Here is a 14,926-nt window from a genome sequence, read left to right on the forward strand (position 1 = left end):
CTTGTCATTTAAGAAATATCATTAAAAAAAAGACATATATACTGACTTTTCAAATGGGAACAAATGAATTTACAAGAAATGAACTACCTAGTTAAAAGCTAGGCATTTTATCTCTTAGGTGATATACTCTGATAAATATTTGTTGGGTATTCTAGACATAAAGGAAAGATAGCCCATTACCTTAAAACCAAGCAAACAAACTCTTCCTATACTTATGAAATATTACAATATTAGGTTCTTTCCGTTTGAAATATTAAGTGAGATCAACAAGGCAGGATAAAAATGCCAACAGCGAGAAGTACAAGAAAAGACAATTCCTACAAGATAATGGTGACATCAGGCTGGGCACATGGGTGGTCTTCAATAATTTCTGGCTGAGTAAATTATATCAACACAACCTGCCAAAAATTGTTACAGGCACATAATTAACTAATAGGTTATCAGAAGTTCAACCAAAACACTACTCTTTTTATCATCCTAAATTATGAGTAATTATTAGTTTTTAGCATGGAAAATATAAGAAAAAAAAGAAACTGAAATTCTGAGATAAGGGTAACATTCAATATGAGATTATCTAGAAATCATATATTTAAATTATAATACAGATTTCTTTATTCTAAATAGTTCCTTGAAAATTTTACTTTAGGGTTAAAATTATCTGAGGATTTAAAAAAAAACACAAATGTATTTATATAGCATCAACTTCAGTCTTTTAACTAGTGAGTCAAAAGACTTTATTAGTACGTACACTAACCCTCCCTCTTCCCCACCAAACTAAAGATTTATATTTTAACAACTCCCTAATTCCCTGAGAAGAGAGAAAAAAGATCAAACTTGCAAGTAAGCATCTTCCCTGTGTAAGGTATATACTCAATTGCTGCTGACTGGAAAAGAACTTAATTGTGTCACAGATCTTTCTCCAAAACACGGGAATATAATTTTTTTAAAGCACATCATTCAGCTGCTTTTTAAGTAGTTGTATAAACAGATTTCCTCTCACTAGTTCTTAATATAGTTGATTATTAAAATGATTCAGATGTTCAAGCAGAGAAAAAGAAATCACGGATCAATTTTAATATTAGAAATATTATCAAGAATTCTAAGTACTGAAGTTTCAAAAGAAAGAAGGTAGAATTTATCAAGAAACAGACATACTTAGAAATGATTTTAATGCTTAATGGGCTGTTTTCTGGAGACATTTATCATAAAGTCTTCAGAATTAATCAGGAAATGCTGAAGAAATGAAACTCATCAAAATTTTTTATTTCTATTTATTACACTCCAAAAAAATACAACATAATATAAAAGCACAATAAAATTAACTTCATGAATATAAATTCTCTTTTAGGATTGAGGCCTTAAACACTGTCTTGTGTAGGTTTAAGATAACAATTAAAAATGTACTTACCGGAAATTAAAGGTAATTCTGTAAGAAGAAAGAATATTCAGTTTGAATGTTAGGATTCTGGATTCACCTCAGTACACTGATAGGTGAAAATGAATAAAGAGGAAATGTGGAATAAAAATGCAGGTGGTATCTCAAATTAACTAACGGTGTATTAATTTAATATATAACATGAATTAATCCTTGATTTCTGAGGAAGAAATGATTTTATATCATGACTAATAAAATGATATGTACTATGATAACGATATACACTTGCCAGGCATGGAATAAAATGTAAGTGGCAATCACCATTATTTTCCCTACAAGCATTTACCTTTTCACAGGTTCTGTCTGTACTAGGGCAGCGTCTAACATGGCTTTCATCCACAACTCCATTTCCTTTCCTGTATCAGTGCAGAAATAATAGGTCCGCATGTTTGGATGGGCTGCCTGATTGAAAATGACAGGATCATTGTAAACAGATACATGGGATCTGTAAAGGAAAAAGAAAGACAGTTAAGTGGTTCCCTACATAGATCATCACTATCAACTTTCTAAGAAATCAGACTTGGCTTATACACAGTTACAGTAATGAGTGACTTAAAATGTAATTCAATCTTGAAAAAAATATAACTATTATAATGTCCTCCCAACATTGTCATTTTTCCTCTGAAAATCAAAATGAGGAAAAAGGTGTGTGGGAAGGAAAGGAGGTAAGAAACGAGGTTCCTTTTTATGCTTCCTTGCCATGCCTGTTCCATGTATGCATCCCTAGCAATTTCCATTGACTACAATTTACACCTCTTTATTCAAGAATGTTCCATTAAAAATAGAACTATCAAACTATCAAACAATACTATCAAACAATCCTCTTCTTATTCAAAGAAAAAAAACACCCAACTCAAAGAGAAATATGCATGGGTGGCTCAGCTGGTTAAGCATCAGACTCGGCTTGGGTGCTGGTCTCGGGGTCGTGGGATGGAGTATGGGATGGAGCCTGGCATCAAGCCGTGCTGTGTGTGGAGCCTGCTTGGGATTCATTCTCTCTCTCTCTCTCCCCCACCCTGCTGTGACATGCTCTCACTCTCAAATAGATAAATAAACCCTTTAAAGACAAAACAAAAACCAAAGAGATATATGCACCCCCATGGCAGCATTATTTACAAGAGCTAAGATATGGAAGCAGGCTTAGTGTCCACTGACAGACGAATGGCTAGAGCAGATGTGGCAGACACACACAGCAGGGTATTACTTAAGCATAAAAAAGAAATGGCATCTTTCAATGACATGGGTAGACCTGGAGGTCTATTATGCCAGGTGTTATACGTCTGATGGAGGAAGACAAATACTGTCTGATTGTACTTATATGTGGAACCTAAACAACAGAACAAATGAACAAACAAAACAAAACAGAAACAGAGTCAAAGATACAGGGACAAAATTCTGGTTAGCAGATGCAGGAGGGATTGGAGGGTAGGTGAAAAAGGTGAAGAGGATTAAGATGTATAAACTTCCAGTTCTAACATAACTTAAGTCACAGGGATATAATATATAGAATAGAGAATACAGTCAATAATATTGTAATAATTGTATAGTGACAAATGGTAAGGAGACTAACTATGGGGATCATTTCATAATATATAAAGATAGCAAATCATTATGATGTACACCTGAAACTAATTGTATGCCAATTATACTTCAACAAAAAAAGAATGTTCTAGAGCAACTAGCAACAAAATTAATAGAAATATAGCATTTCCCCTTTGTGTTAGCAATTTCTTCAGTCTTCAAAAGGTGCTACTGTTGAAGCATTTTGTTTAATCCTCATAGACACACAAATATAAAAGATTAAGAAATGATCCAAAATGGTATTTCCCTTTAGCTTTTCATTTTAAGTTTCAGAGTTAAAATATAAATATTTTGTTGCATGGAGCACTGGGTGTGGTGCATAAACAACAAACCATGGAACACTGAAAAACAATAGAATTAAGATGTTAGAAAAATGTAAACATTTTGGGTTTGAGGAAGGCCTATGGAAGTGGTTAAGTGGGTTTTTATCTTTATAGTGGATCAATCTGCCTCTGTTCCTAAGAAATGGAAGAAGAATGAAATAAAGGCATCAATGAGGGATGAGCACTAAGAGCTCAGCTTAGCCCGGGGGCTGGCAGGGCAAAGAAGGACAGCAGTAGTAGCTGTATCAAAGGAGAAAAAAAGGGCAAGGCAGAGAATTCTGTGGAGGAAACCTTCTTAATCTCCATGTAAAAATGCCTGTGACCGTTTCCCATCACACACTGAAAGACAAGGAAAAATAAGTTATGCCAGCATACAATGAGGTAAAGGAGAGCACGAGGTACATAGTAAGTCTGCTGAATATAAAAACTGGAGAGGAATAAATCTGGAGCTACAGACTTTGAAATCTTGACTATCTGCTTCATTAACAGTGTCAAAGTAGCTTTTTCAACAAATTTTTTTTCAGAAAGAATCAAGACAAATAAATTCAGTAAACACAGTGATCCAAATAACTCTATAAGCAACAAATCTCACTAGACTTTGTTGGAGATATAAAACTATCCATGGAAACAATGTAAAAGAATCAGCTCAAATGCTACATGTTGTTAAAATGATTAAAGCCATGACTGCCTGAATCGGGTTTTGGAGAAATGAAAGACCACTGTCCACATCTGTAATCAATGGAAGAAACAGGGCTAGTGCTAGAGGATCAAGGTACAGGCACAACTTCTATGCCAACAAACCATACCATGCCTGCCAACTGTCAAGTAGAAATATTTATTAGATAATGACAGAGTCTGCTATCTACCTTTAAGTGTTACAATCGTCTATCAAGTTTCTACTCACCATTGTGATAAACAGTAGCTTCAGTGTCAAAAGTCGCTCATAAATTTGAAGGAAACAACATTGCAAAAGAGAATTTGAGAGAGAAATTACTACCCTTGTTACAGAGAAAATAAAATTAATATCAAAACCAAATAATTACAGAGAAAGTACACCTAACACGCATTGTCACTGTTATTGAGACTTCAACATTATAATACTTAAGAGTCTTAAGAACCCAGCAAAATGTCCTATAAGAGTACATTCAATGAACTTTTGCCAAATTGATGAGCAAACACAAAAACTAAACTCATGATCAAATAACAGTATCATACAGTCTTACATGTGAAAGTAACTTTTATCAATTTATTATTTTAAGTTACCAATATTAAATTTTGTTATAGCATCATAAATACTTAATTCTGTTCCTCTGGTTTACGATGTTAATAAAATTTATTGAAATTCCATGCCATTCCCTTCTTACCCACAGTGTCTGCTCGGACATCACCTTCTTGAGGCTGTCCATCACTACCCCCTCACCCCCACCCCCTGCCCACCACTCTAACTTTCCTACTTTTTTCTCTATAGATAGTAATGCAATATGTTAATTAGCAAAAGTTGTAAATAAGCTGCAGTCCTAGGTATTCTTTAAAAATGTGGATGGGCAGTTGGGTGCCTGGGTGGCTCAGTGGGTTGGGCCGCTGCCTTCGGCTCAGGTCATGATCTCAGAGTCCTGGGATCGAGTCCCGCACCGGGCTCCCTGCTCATCAGGGAGCCTGCTTCCCTCTCTCTCTCTGCCTGCCTCTCCATCTACTTGTGATTTCTCTCTGTCAAATAAATAAATAAAATCTTTAAAAAAATAAAAATAAACAAAAATGTGGATGGGCAGTAAAAATGGGATCAGTTTTATAGGGCTGCAAACATTTTCACTGTTCAATTACAGCATATGTTACCCTTACCTTCCCCTTCAAATGAAATTTTAACATCAAACCCTTCAGAGTTCTTAAAACTGACTTAAAAAATAAGTGACCTCTAAAATTTATTTCAGCCACAGTCATAAAGCAAGGAATGCAGTATGGCTTTTGAAAACAAAAATAACTGAAATATCATTAAAGTGGCTTTTAACTTGAAGTATTTCACAAACCAGCATATGAGAAGTGGATAGACATTGCTAGTCAAGGAGGGGGGCTTAGGTCTGATTGGATTTAGTAAGTTTTAACATCTCAATGTCAATACTATCTCAAAATTACCTGATGTTCATTATGTACTTAGACCCAAGAACATCTTTGCAAATACTCTCTGAGATCATATACATACATATGTTAAAAACCACAGTTGTTTCCTACAGTCCTCTTCTCCAAATTTATTATGAAAAAATTCAAATATACAGTATCTTTTAAGAATAGTATAGTGATCACCAGGACACTTACAGCCATATTTACCAATTATTAGCCATTTTCACATATTTGCTTTATCTAGAACCACTGTGAAGTACAGACATGAAGACACCTGGCCCTTAGATATTTGAGAACATGCTTCCTAATTAAAAAGGATTCTCCTACTCAAACTTAAGACTGTTAATATATTTTAAATATAAAAATGACCATCACTAAAATATTTTTTATAATCCATTTTTAAAATCTGTGCAAGATTCAAATACAGAATTAAAAAAGTATGACTATTTCCTTACCTTAAAAGCATATTTGCGATTAATGTGGTCCTCAGAGGTAAGCATAGCTATTTGAAAACTAGGTAATAGTATGCTTCCCAGGATACCCTCTTCTTTCTCATCTAAGAGATAATTGAGCATCTGATTAGAATTTTAAATGTTCTCAGGAAGCAGAATAAATTTTTTCAAAATTTATTCTGATGCAATCAAAAGGTTCCTATATATAAGTGAACTGTACTCATGTGTTGTTTAGATAGTTCTTTTTAAGTTTTTAAAGGAAATATTAAAAAGCCCGAGTATATATACTTCTTCATTTTCACTAAGCTTCCCCATCCTAAGCAAATCAGAAAGGGTGCTCACACATCAGAAAAATGTCAATTAGACAAAAAAAACCCCATATATTTGTTTGGCATATATACCACAGTCCACAAACCCCTTAACATGTGATTCACTGAAAATATATATTAGCATATAAGTAATAACAAAGAAACCTTAGAAAATCAACCCCCCCCCCCCCATTTCTGGTAGGATTTAAATGTCCAACCATTTCAAACCAGGACAAATGCACAGCTCACTTGCTCATGCCCTCTAGTCTGGCTCAAATATCTCCTTATAAAGCCTTCCTTGACCACACTGCTTCCCATTCTAAACCATCCTAGAGCCCTCTCTCCTCTTTCTGGAACTTTACTGCCCCAACCCCCATACTTTAGACATACTACATGCTTTATTATTTATTTACCAACTCTCTCTCCCCACTACAATGTCGACTCCAAGAAGACATTTAGAATGACAGTAGATGCTAAAATACATCTACATAAATATACATCTTTAAAACTATGCTATAAAAATTATATGATTTTTAAAACATAACTGTAGTTAGCTTTTACTGGTCATTCTGATACACAACGAAGTTATGGGAATAAATTACAGGCCTATAAGGCAAGCACATAAAACATACCCAGGAAAATGATAAAACATTAATCTTGGCACAGTATAGATTCACATTATTGCTGCTTGGGGGCAGAGATGTTTATGGAACTCGAAATATACAGTTCATTGTTAGAAACTTGTAAGACAAGTTAATAAAGCTGTGCATTAGGCTGATGAACTCAGCAATGAGAAAAACCATAAATGAGAAATAATTCTTTTTACTCTGCTTGTCCTGTTTTTTTTATTATCATAAACTTAACAAGTAATTTTATTTATTTTCCTCTCATTTCTAATATATATGATGAAACTTCCAAAAGAAAGTTGCATTCAATAGAGGTTATTTCTGTAGCTTTTCTCATAAGTCAACAAAATTCTCTTACTATAACTGTGCTCCTTCAGGTAGAGTTCACTAATAAATGAAAGAATGAACACAAGTGTAGATTTAGTCTAAAAGGTTAAAAAAAAAAAGGGAGAAAGCAGTCATCAATTATAGAGAATATGAGAATTTAAAAGAATGAGTCACATTCTACTTTTAAATCCATTTTGTTTATATAAAGCATATAATCAGAAATAGCTCATGAAGTCATCTTTATTAAAAATCATTTTTATCAAATAATACATTCTCCAATGTTGCATTATTGGAAATGGTGACTTTTTCTAAAGTTATTTCAGAATATGCAGAACACTATGGTGTAGGGTGACTTCATGGCCTCATCAGAAATGGTTTCCCAAACGGACACTGAGCAGCTATGAGATCTTGGCAAGTTATCGATGCTGGGTATCTCTGATCAACTATAAAACTGAGGAAAACAGGACTTATTGCAAAGGATTGTTGTGAGAGTTCAATGAGCTAAGAGACATGAAGAACTCAATAATGCACTCAGCCCATTTGAAGTATTCAATAAATAACACCCTTATTATATAAAACTAAGGGCACTGCATTTATAAAAATCTTCATCTTTTGTCAAATGACTATCCTAAGAGTTCTTCACTAGATTCTTCAAATGTCCCTAATCATGGCATTCTTCTGTTTAGTTCTGTCAAGACTGACCTAACTAAGTGTCTTACAGCTTAAGGGCTGTATACACTGACAAGCAAAGAGTGGGTACTGATTATCTGTAGAAGGAACAAAGTCCCCCGGTGGGTGAGACGGGCCTTTTGTTAGACTGGATGGCAGCCCAACTCCCTCCACCCCAACCTATTTCCTTCCCTGCAGGTAATAATACTCCCATGAACACTCCCTGGTGAGGCTCTTGCACATTAATCTCGATCACAGAGCTCCCATCCTGGGGCCATAACCTGGGACAAGAACCGTAAGAATCTCAACGTTGACTGGATTCAAGTTAACATTTTAGACTCCCCACTTCTACTTCGGCTTTAAAGATATTTGGGTCAAAGATAAAACAGACATATAATTACAGCTGGGTACATAACTTACAGACTGGAATATTATTACTAGCTATCATTACCTAGAATATGTCAATACTTTGTTAATTGGTCTCCTGGCTTGTAGTTCCAAGTGCTAGGGTAATTTTTCTAAAATGTGCATTTGATCCTATTATTATTCTTGCATTTAGGATAGAGTCAAAACTCATTAAGATTGTAAACAAATGCCTTCTGTGCATCATTTTATTTTTTAGCCTTTACTCCTGCTATGTCTGCAGACATAACCTTCATTCCAGCTACATAAGCCCCATGTGTAATATTACAAATATGCCATGCTCCCTCATGCTTTGAAAATCTTAAGTCCACTGTCTAGATCACCCTTCTTTCCTAATTCTTTTTTTGTACACCTGGTCAACATTCAATCAATACAACTGAACACTATGACAGTCCTTCTTAGACTCCTTTAGCTAATCTGTGAGTTGCATGAAGAGAGGAGTTTATATTGTTCACTTCTGTATCCTACTACCTAGTAATGTATTGGTGTCCTTCCTCTTTATAATCCGTTTTCCAAGAGCAGCTTGAGTGAGCTTTCCACAATGTAAATCAAAGCATATCACTCATATACCGAAAACATTCCATTGTTTCCTTACGGTATCTATAGTAGAACGGAAATTCTAGTAGAATCTGACATTGGTGCAATCTTCATTCCTCCCACCTGCCTCCCTATTGCCAGCCCTCGAGCTGGGTGCAATGGCTTCCTTCAGCTCCTTCACTGTCCCACTTTCCTAACCTCAGAGCCTTTGCACTCTTGCTCCCCTGCCTGAATACTATACTCATCTGGCTTTTCCTTGTCATTCAGACCTTGCTGTCTAAAACATATGCTCAGAGAACTGATCCAAAGAAATCTTTCCTCCATGTGTGTCTTTCATACGATGACCTTATTTTCCTAAAAGCACCTATCATCGTATCGTTTATTTATTTGAATTTATTTACTGACTCCTTGATTCCTCTAGAGTGAAGCTTCATGAGAACTTTCTTTCACTGTTTTGACAGCAACTGGAACGAAGCAGGTCCTGCTCAATAAATATTTGCTGAATGAATTAAATCCCATAATAAGTATTGTCAGTAGACAGACTGTAAAACAGAGCAATCTAAGTGTTCTGTCCTAATATGCCTGCTACTTTGTAAGGAACAGTGGAAACTTGAACTTCCATCTGGTATTGGCCACTAACTTACTGTGAAAAACAGCAAGTCACTTATTTTGTCTTACTTTCCATATCTGTGAACTGTGGACTGATTTGTAAAAATATGCTGACAGTGCACTATGTACATCAGTATACTAGACACTTGGAAAGATGCAGAAGAAATGAATGGGGGGCTAATGTATTCAGCAGGTTAAGATAAGAAATCCGTATAAGGAAAAATCCTGTGGTTCAGAGAAGTGCCTAGGTCTAAATTCTGGCTCTGACACTTTCTAGCTGTGAGACCCTTTGGCAAATAATACAGCCTCACTGCCCGTTAGGGTCCTCTTGTGTGAACAGGCAAAGTAAGATCTCCTACCTTGTTAAATGGCTATAAGGAACAGATGAAATACATCATCTATGTTACATGCTCAGCATATGGTAAATGCTCAAAAAAATGCACGGTATTATGATCATCTCACTAAAATCTGGTAGTTTTAATTTCAAATTTGACAATTCCTGTTGATAAAATAGTGAAAGTGTATAATCTACTCATTGCCAGCCATCTGAAGTGCAGAAGTGAGTTAAATGATGTTTTCCTTTTTACACTGCTCCTGTCTGGCAAACCATACTAAAATTAATAAATATATTGAGTATAAAATGTACCTGGTTAATAATAATATGGAATCTTACATTCAGTATGGCTTCTGAACTCAACTTTTACATTAAAAAAATTAGGTTAAAAGTTATTCTATTTTAATTAAGCAGTACCCTTCCATGAGCAACAACAGCAAGTTATAAGGAAGTCAGGGTTCTTTTTGTTGTTAATTAACATTAAGGAATTTTATATGAGAATAGTAATATTTTCTTGTCCTTGTTTAAAGCTCTAAGTAGACTACAAACTATAAAAGAGAGAAGTACAAACTATAAGATTAGAAATAATGCATGAGTTATATATCACTCTTACTTTCTGAAAGGATAGAAAAATGGTAGGAAAATTTTAAAGGAATTTTTAAGGAAAATTGTAGAGTATGGTTGGCACTTAAACTAAAGATAATACCACAATTGCTGCCTGACCAACATCTCTATGACAAAATGAAATTTTATAGGTTTGGTTGATTCTGACTCAGCAGTATTTCTCAACCACAGTTTGCAGTGGGGGAAAAATAGATGAATACCATTCTAGTAATTTCAGATAGGAAGGTTAAGATGCATTATATTGCATTATGTTGCTCTGATAGATGACCACAGAATTTCAACACACTTTTTGGGTGTAATCACAAACTTTAAAGTTGTTAATCAGTTCTAAAATCTTGTTGTGTCTTGTGAAATACTTAACTAGAAAGGTTATAAATTATTAAACATCTTTAACACTCCAATTCTTGAGTGACTGTTTCCAACTGAACTTTAAAGTAGGAAGGAAAGAGTTACTGTCCAGATTCATGATTTTATATTACAGCCAAAGTAGATTTCTATGGAGAGCACAGCCTATGTAGATTTTTCTTTGTTAGGTATGAACCATGTAACATCTAACAGGTCCATATAGCACAAAGCAGAGATTTCCCTGGACTTTGGCTTTAAAATTCTGTCCACTTATTAATAAGAAAACATATTTCAACAAGGAGTTTATGATATCCATATAGGAGAAATGAAGACTATGTCCCCATACCTGAGATAATACCTTTATTTCCTCTACACCAACATTAACAGCCTGGTATATATCCCTTATACAATTTTCTTCATGTCTCAGGGAGGTTGTCATAGTTAAGAAAAGGAGGATAGAGATCATGGTAAGTACATTTCTTTGTAGTTTAAAAAAAAACTTGCCAATACATCAGAGTAATCTCTGATACTCTCCAGACATCTGCTGGGGAGTACGGTGTGTTCAATGAATCAACAGCTGGATCTAACAAAGCTGACACATTAGAAGAATCTCATCACACTAATGACTTTAATCCGTTAGGCACCGAATTCAAGGATAACATTACAAAGTGAAGACTGATATGCTATTTACATAAAACATAAATAAGATTCACACAATCAAACTACAGAAATCGGACCACAACTCAAGACTAATCCTCTTGAAGCACTATACTGTTTTCAGGCCTACCTCAACTGCTCAGTATTATATATGGATGAAGAAAAGGTTTTCTTGATATTGTTTGTTGATAATAAAACAACCAAAGAATTGTTTTTTTCTTTAAAAAAGTATCTACTATTTAACATTCTGTTGCAATTATGAGATAGTACACTAAAGACAGTTTTTGGGAAACTTACCTCTATAATAAAAGAGGCAGAGGTCAGAAAGCACGAACCAGCGTTTTTTCCACAGCTTCATGCCAGTACTGTCCTAAATTAAATCAGCATTTTAAAGGTTTTTTTTTTTTTTTTCATTTCAGAAAATTCAAATTCCTTTTTGATGCATTTATTTAAAATAAGCTTTTAGGACAAGATGTATGTAATATAGGCTAGACAAAAACCTAACTAAAAAGCCAAAATATGGAGGAAGTTTTCTAGAGACTTGGGTCATGCGAGCATGAAGGTATTCCCAAGTATACACATTTCTGAAAAGTCATTCTCTCACATGAAAAACACTTTTGAAGAAAACTGATTCAGCTTCATATTTGTAAGCGATTTGAAATTCACTTTCCCAAACACACGTCTGTTAACATGGGGATAATGTAACTATGCAACATTGTATATATTCTGGTAAACCAGATTTAATAAATACATTAATCTTCAACAACAAGAAAAATATGTGATTTAAAATCATCCCAGAGGTAATGTGATTTAAAAAGACTAAGAATAAAGGACTCTTAGCATACAAATACATTTCACAAACATTTTTTTTCTTCCTACATGGACAGTTTGGGTTTTGCTCATCCTGCAAGAAAGAGTGCCTCTTTGGCAGCTTCTTTTAAGTAATTCAGTTAATAAAAATGCCAAGCTCAAACAAAATTATAATTTTAATAAAAATTACCTTCCCCCATGCAATAAAGCAAAACTACAAAAGAAAATGAAACACACACAAGGCAAGAGAGAGGCCAGTTTGGATGTGCATTAATATTTCTTATTTATTTCTAGCTGTAACCACCTAAAAATGACTTTAGAACTTCAATTACATAGGTAAAAATCTCAAAACAAAAGATTTGTCCTTAAAATTGACAGTTACCTCAAAGGACCAAAAAAAAAAAATTAAAAAAAAGTCATCTTTTTAATGGTATATGGTATTTTTAGTTCCTAATAACATTAATACAAATAATTAAAAAGTTTGGACTTTTGAGTGATTCTGCAAACTCTCTGTAAGTCACATATCTATTATAAAAGAAACACTCATTGGTAACAATTTTCCAATATAAATTAATCAAGGGATCAAGAAACGAAAACAAAAACCATTTTAAAGAAGTCCCATATACTCTATTAGGCTTAATATTATGCTAAGCTATCTGAACATAATTTGGACTTATTAGAAAGACTAGCTAAAAAAAAAAAAAAACTTTCACGGACACGGACCCCTCGGTGGCTCAGTTGGTTAAGCTGCTGCCTTCAGCTCAGGTCATGATCCTGGGGTCCTGAAATTAAGCCCTGTATCAGGCAGGCTTCCTACTCAGTGAGGAGTCTGCTTCTCCCTCTCCAGGCAGCTCCTCCCCACCCATGCTCTCTCTCTGGCACGCTCTCTCAAATAAAAGAAATAAAATCTTAAAAAAGAATTTTTTTTTTCAGTTTGGATAAATTTAAATGTCATATAGTTAAAATATAGATGATTTTAAAATAAAAATTAAATATTGGTATTCAAGTTACATTATCAACTCAGTGGACACTGACAAAACTGTTTTGCTTGAATGACTGGGATTTCTCTGGATTTTAAGAGGGCCCTCTCTCAATACGAGTTAGTCGCCACCCCAACTTTAAGATGGAATGATGTCTAATGAATGCTGCATAACAATTTCATTATGAATTTCAGTGACTATAATTATTAGGTAATCTGAAAGCTATTAGCAATATTTGACTGAATAATTAGCACTATCAATGACCTAATATTTAACTCTCTTTGTATCATCTATATACATGTATAATCAGAGATAGAACAAAGACAAAGGTCTTGAATGCCAGTACATTATCTCAATTATCTCGTGGTCACTTAACTTGGAAACCCAGCTGCAAACCAGAAAGTAAAAAAGAAAACAGCCTCTGAGCAGTAAAAACAGATGTTGGAAAATCAATGTACATATATCCTTACTAATTCTCAAAATAATGGCAAGGCTCCAAAAAAGCTTAGTTACCAGATTTTCCAAACAGCAGAACAATATACACCCCCAACTTATTAGGGTGTCTGAGACTGAACCATACTAAGAGAGTAGTCTCTCTCTCCCTCTTTTTTTTTTAGATTTTATTTATTTATTTGACAGACAGAGATCACAAGCAGGCAGAGAGGCAGGCAGAGAGAGAGAGAGAAGCAGGACCCCGCCGAGCACAGAGCCCAACTCAGGGCTCGATCCCAGGACTCTGGGATCATGACCTGAGCTGAAGGCAGAGGATTTAACCCACTGAACCACCCAGGCGCCCCAAGAGAGTAGTTTTGAGAGCCTAAAAACAAAAATTTGAGAAAAATCTGAAAAATCTCAATTATGATCAGATCTCTCTGTAAATTAAAGCAAAGAAGAATGTAACTGTACACATTTAATGATTTTATATGAATAGAAAAATGAGCAAAACTTCTGTATGTTTTTTCTCCCAATTAAAAAATGTTTCTGCCTGGATAATTTTAGCATATTATTGCTAACATTTTCATATAGCATGTTTAATTTCAGATCTAGAAATACCTGTAACAAACACATACTATCTCTATTCTAAGTAACCATGATCTTTTCCTTCTTGACTGTTCCCCTAATGGTCTTCAGTGGTAATAAAGAGAATGTGGATCATTACTCTTCAGTTTCTTCTCCATTTTATGTAACTGTCTTAGGTATATTCAGCTGAAAAGGTCTCTCTTGATTCCATCTCTCTTTCACATCAAATAGAAAATAAACAAAAAATACCTGTTTATAAAGCCAACCTCGTCTGACCACAGGTGCATTAGGGTTCCTCTTAATTGAATTCGATCTCTTTCCAAAATTGTGAACTTTTTTTGAAGCTCGTGAAGTCTAAATAGAAAAAAGCAAAACAGAAAATGTGTTATTAATGTGTAGGTATTTGAATTTCATCTTCATAGTTTTATCTCTTCATATTTCTCTGAAACTTGCAGGACTTAATCTTTTTAGGTGAATTATAGCAATTCTGCCTTTGAGGACTTCCTTGTTTCAAGTGTAAGAATTCACAAAGAATTTTTCACCTAGGATATTACAAAGAATCACAAGTTTTACAATCTGTCCTTTAAAATTGGAACATGCAATTTTTTTTTTAAACAAAGGAAGAGAGAGAGTAGAGTGCCCATGCACGCACACAAGTTGGCGTGGAGTCGGGAGGAGAGGCAGAGGAAGAGAGAGAGGATCCCCTGTACACTCCAAGCTCAGTGTGGAGCCTATCCGGTGGCTTGATCCC

At 34.6% G+C, this 14,926-nt stretch overlaps 1 protein-coding gene across 18 annotated transcripts in view; it reads right to left on the reverse strand.

Moving 5' to 3' along the window:
• Positions 1 to 14,926, reverse strand: part of PLEKHA5 (pleckstrin homology domain containing A5) — a 277,031-nt gene that overhangs the window by 111,102 nt on the left and 151,003 nt on the right. For 9 of the 18 annotated variants that reach the window (XM_059185923.1, XM_059185918.1, XM_059185935.1 and 6 more), the window contains exons 6-10: positions 14,425 to 14,529; positions 11,663 to 11,735; positions 5,910 to 6,010; positions 1,722 to 1,837; positions 1,409 to 1,426 (exon numbers count right to left, since the gene is read on the reverse strand). In XM_059185923.1, the coding sequence (XP_059041906.1) occupies positions 1,409 to 1,426; positions 1,722 to 1,837; positions 5,910 to 6,010; positions 11,663 to 11,735; positions 14,425 to 14,529 (413 nt within the window). The remainder of the gene's footprint in view (positions 1 to 1,408; positions 1,427 to 1,721; positions 1,838 to 5,909; positions 6,011 to 11,662; positions 11,736 to 14,424; positions 14,530 to 14,926) is intronic. The other 9 variants (XM_059185925.1, XM_059185930.1, XM_059185936.1 and 6 more) reach the window with 1 other exon arrangement.

This window comes from Mustela lutreola, chromosome 8 (genome assembly GCF_030435805.1).
Source record: "Mustela lutreola isolate mMusLut2 chromosome 8, mMusLut2.pri, whole genome shotgun sequence".
NCBI lineage: Eukaryota > Metazoa > Chordata > Mammalia > Carnivora > Mustelidae > Mustela > Mustela lutreola.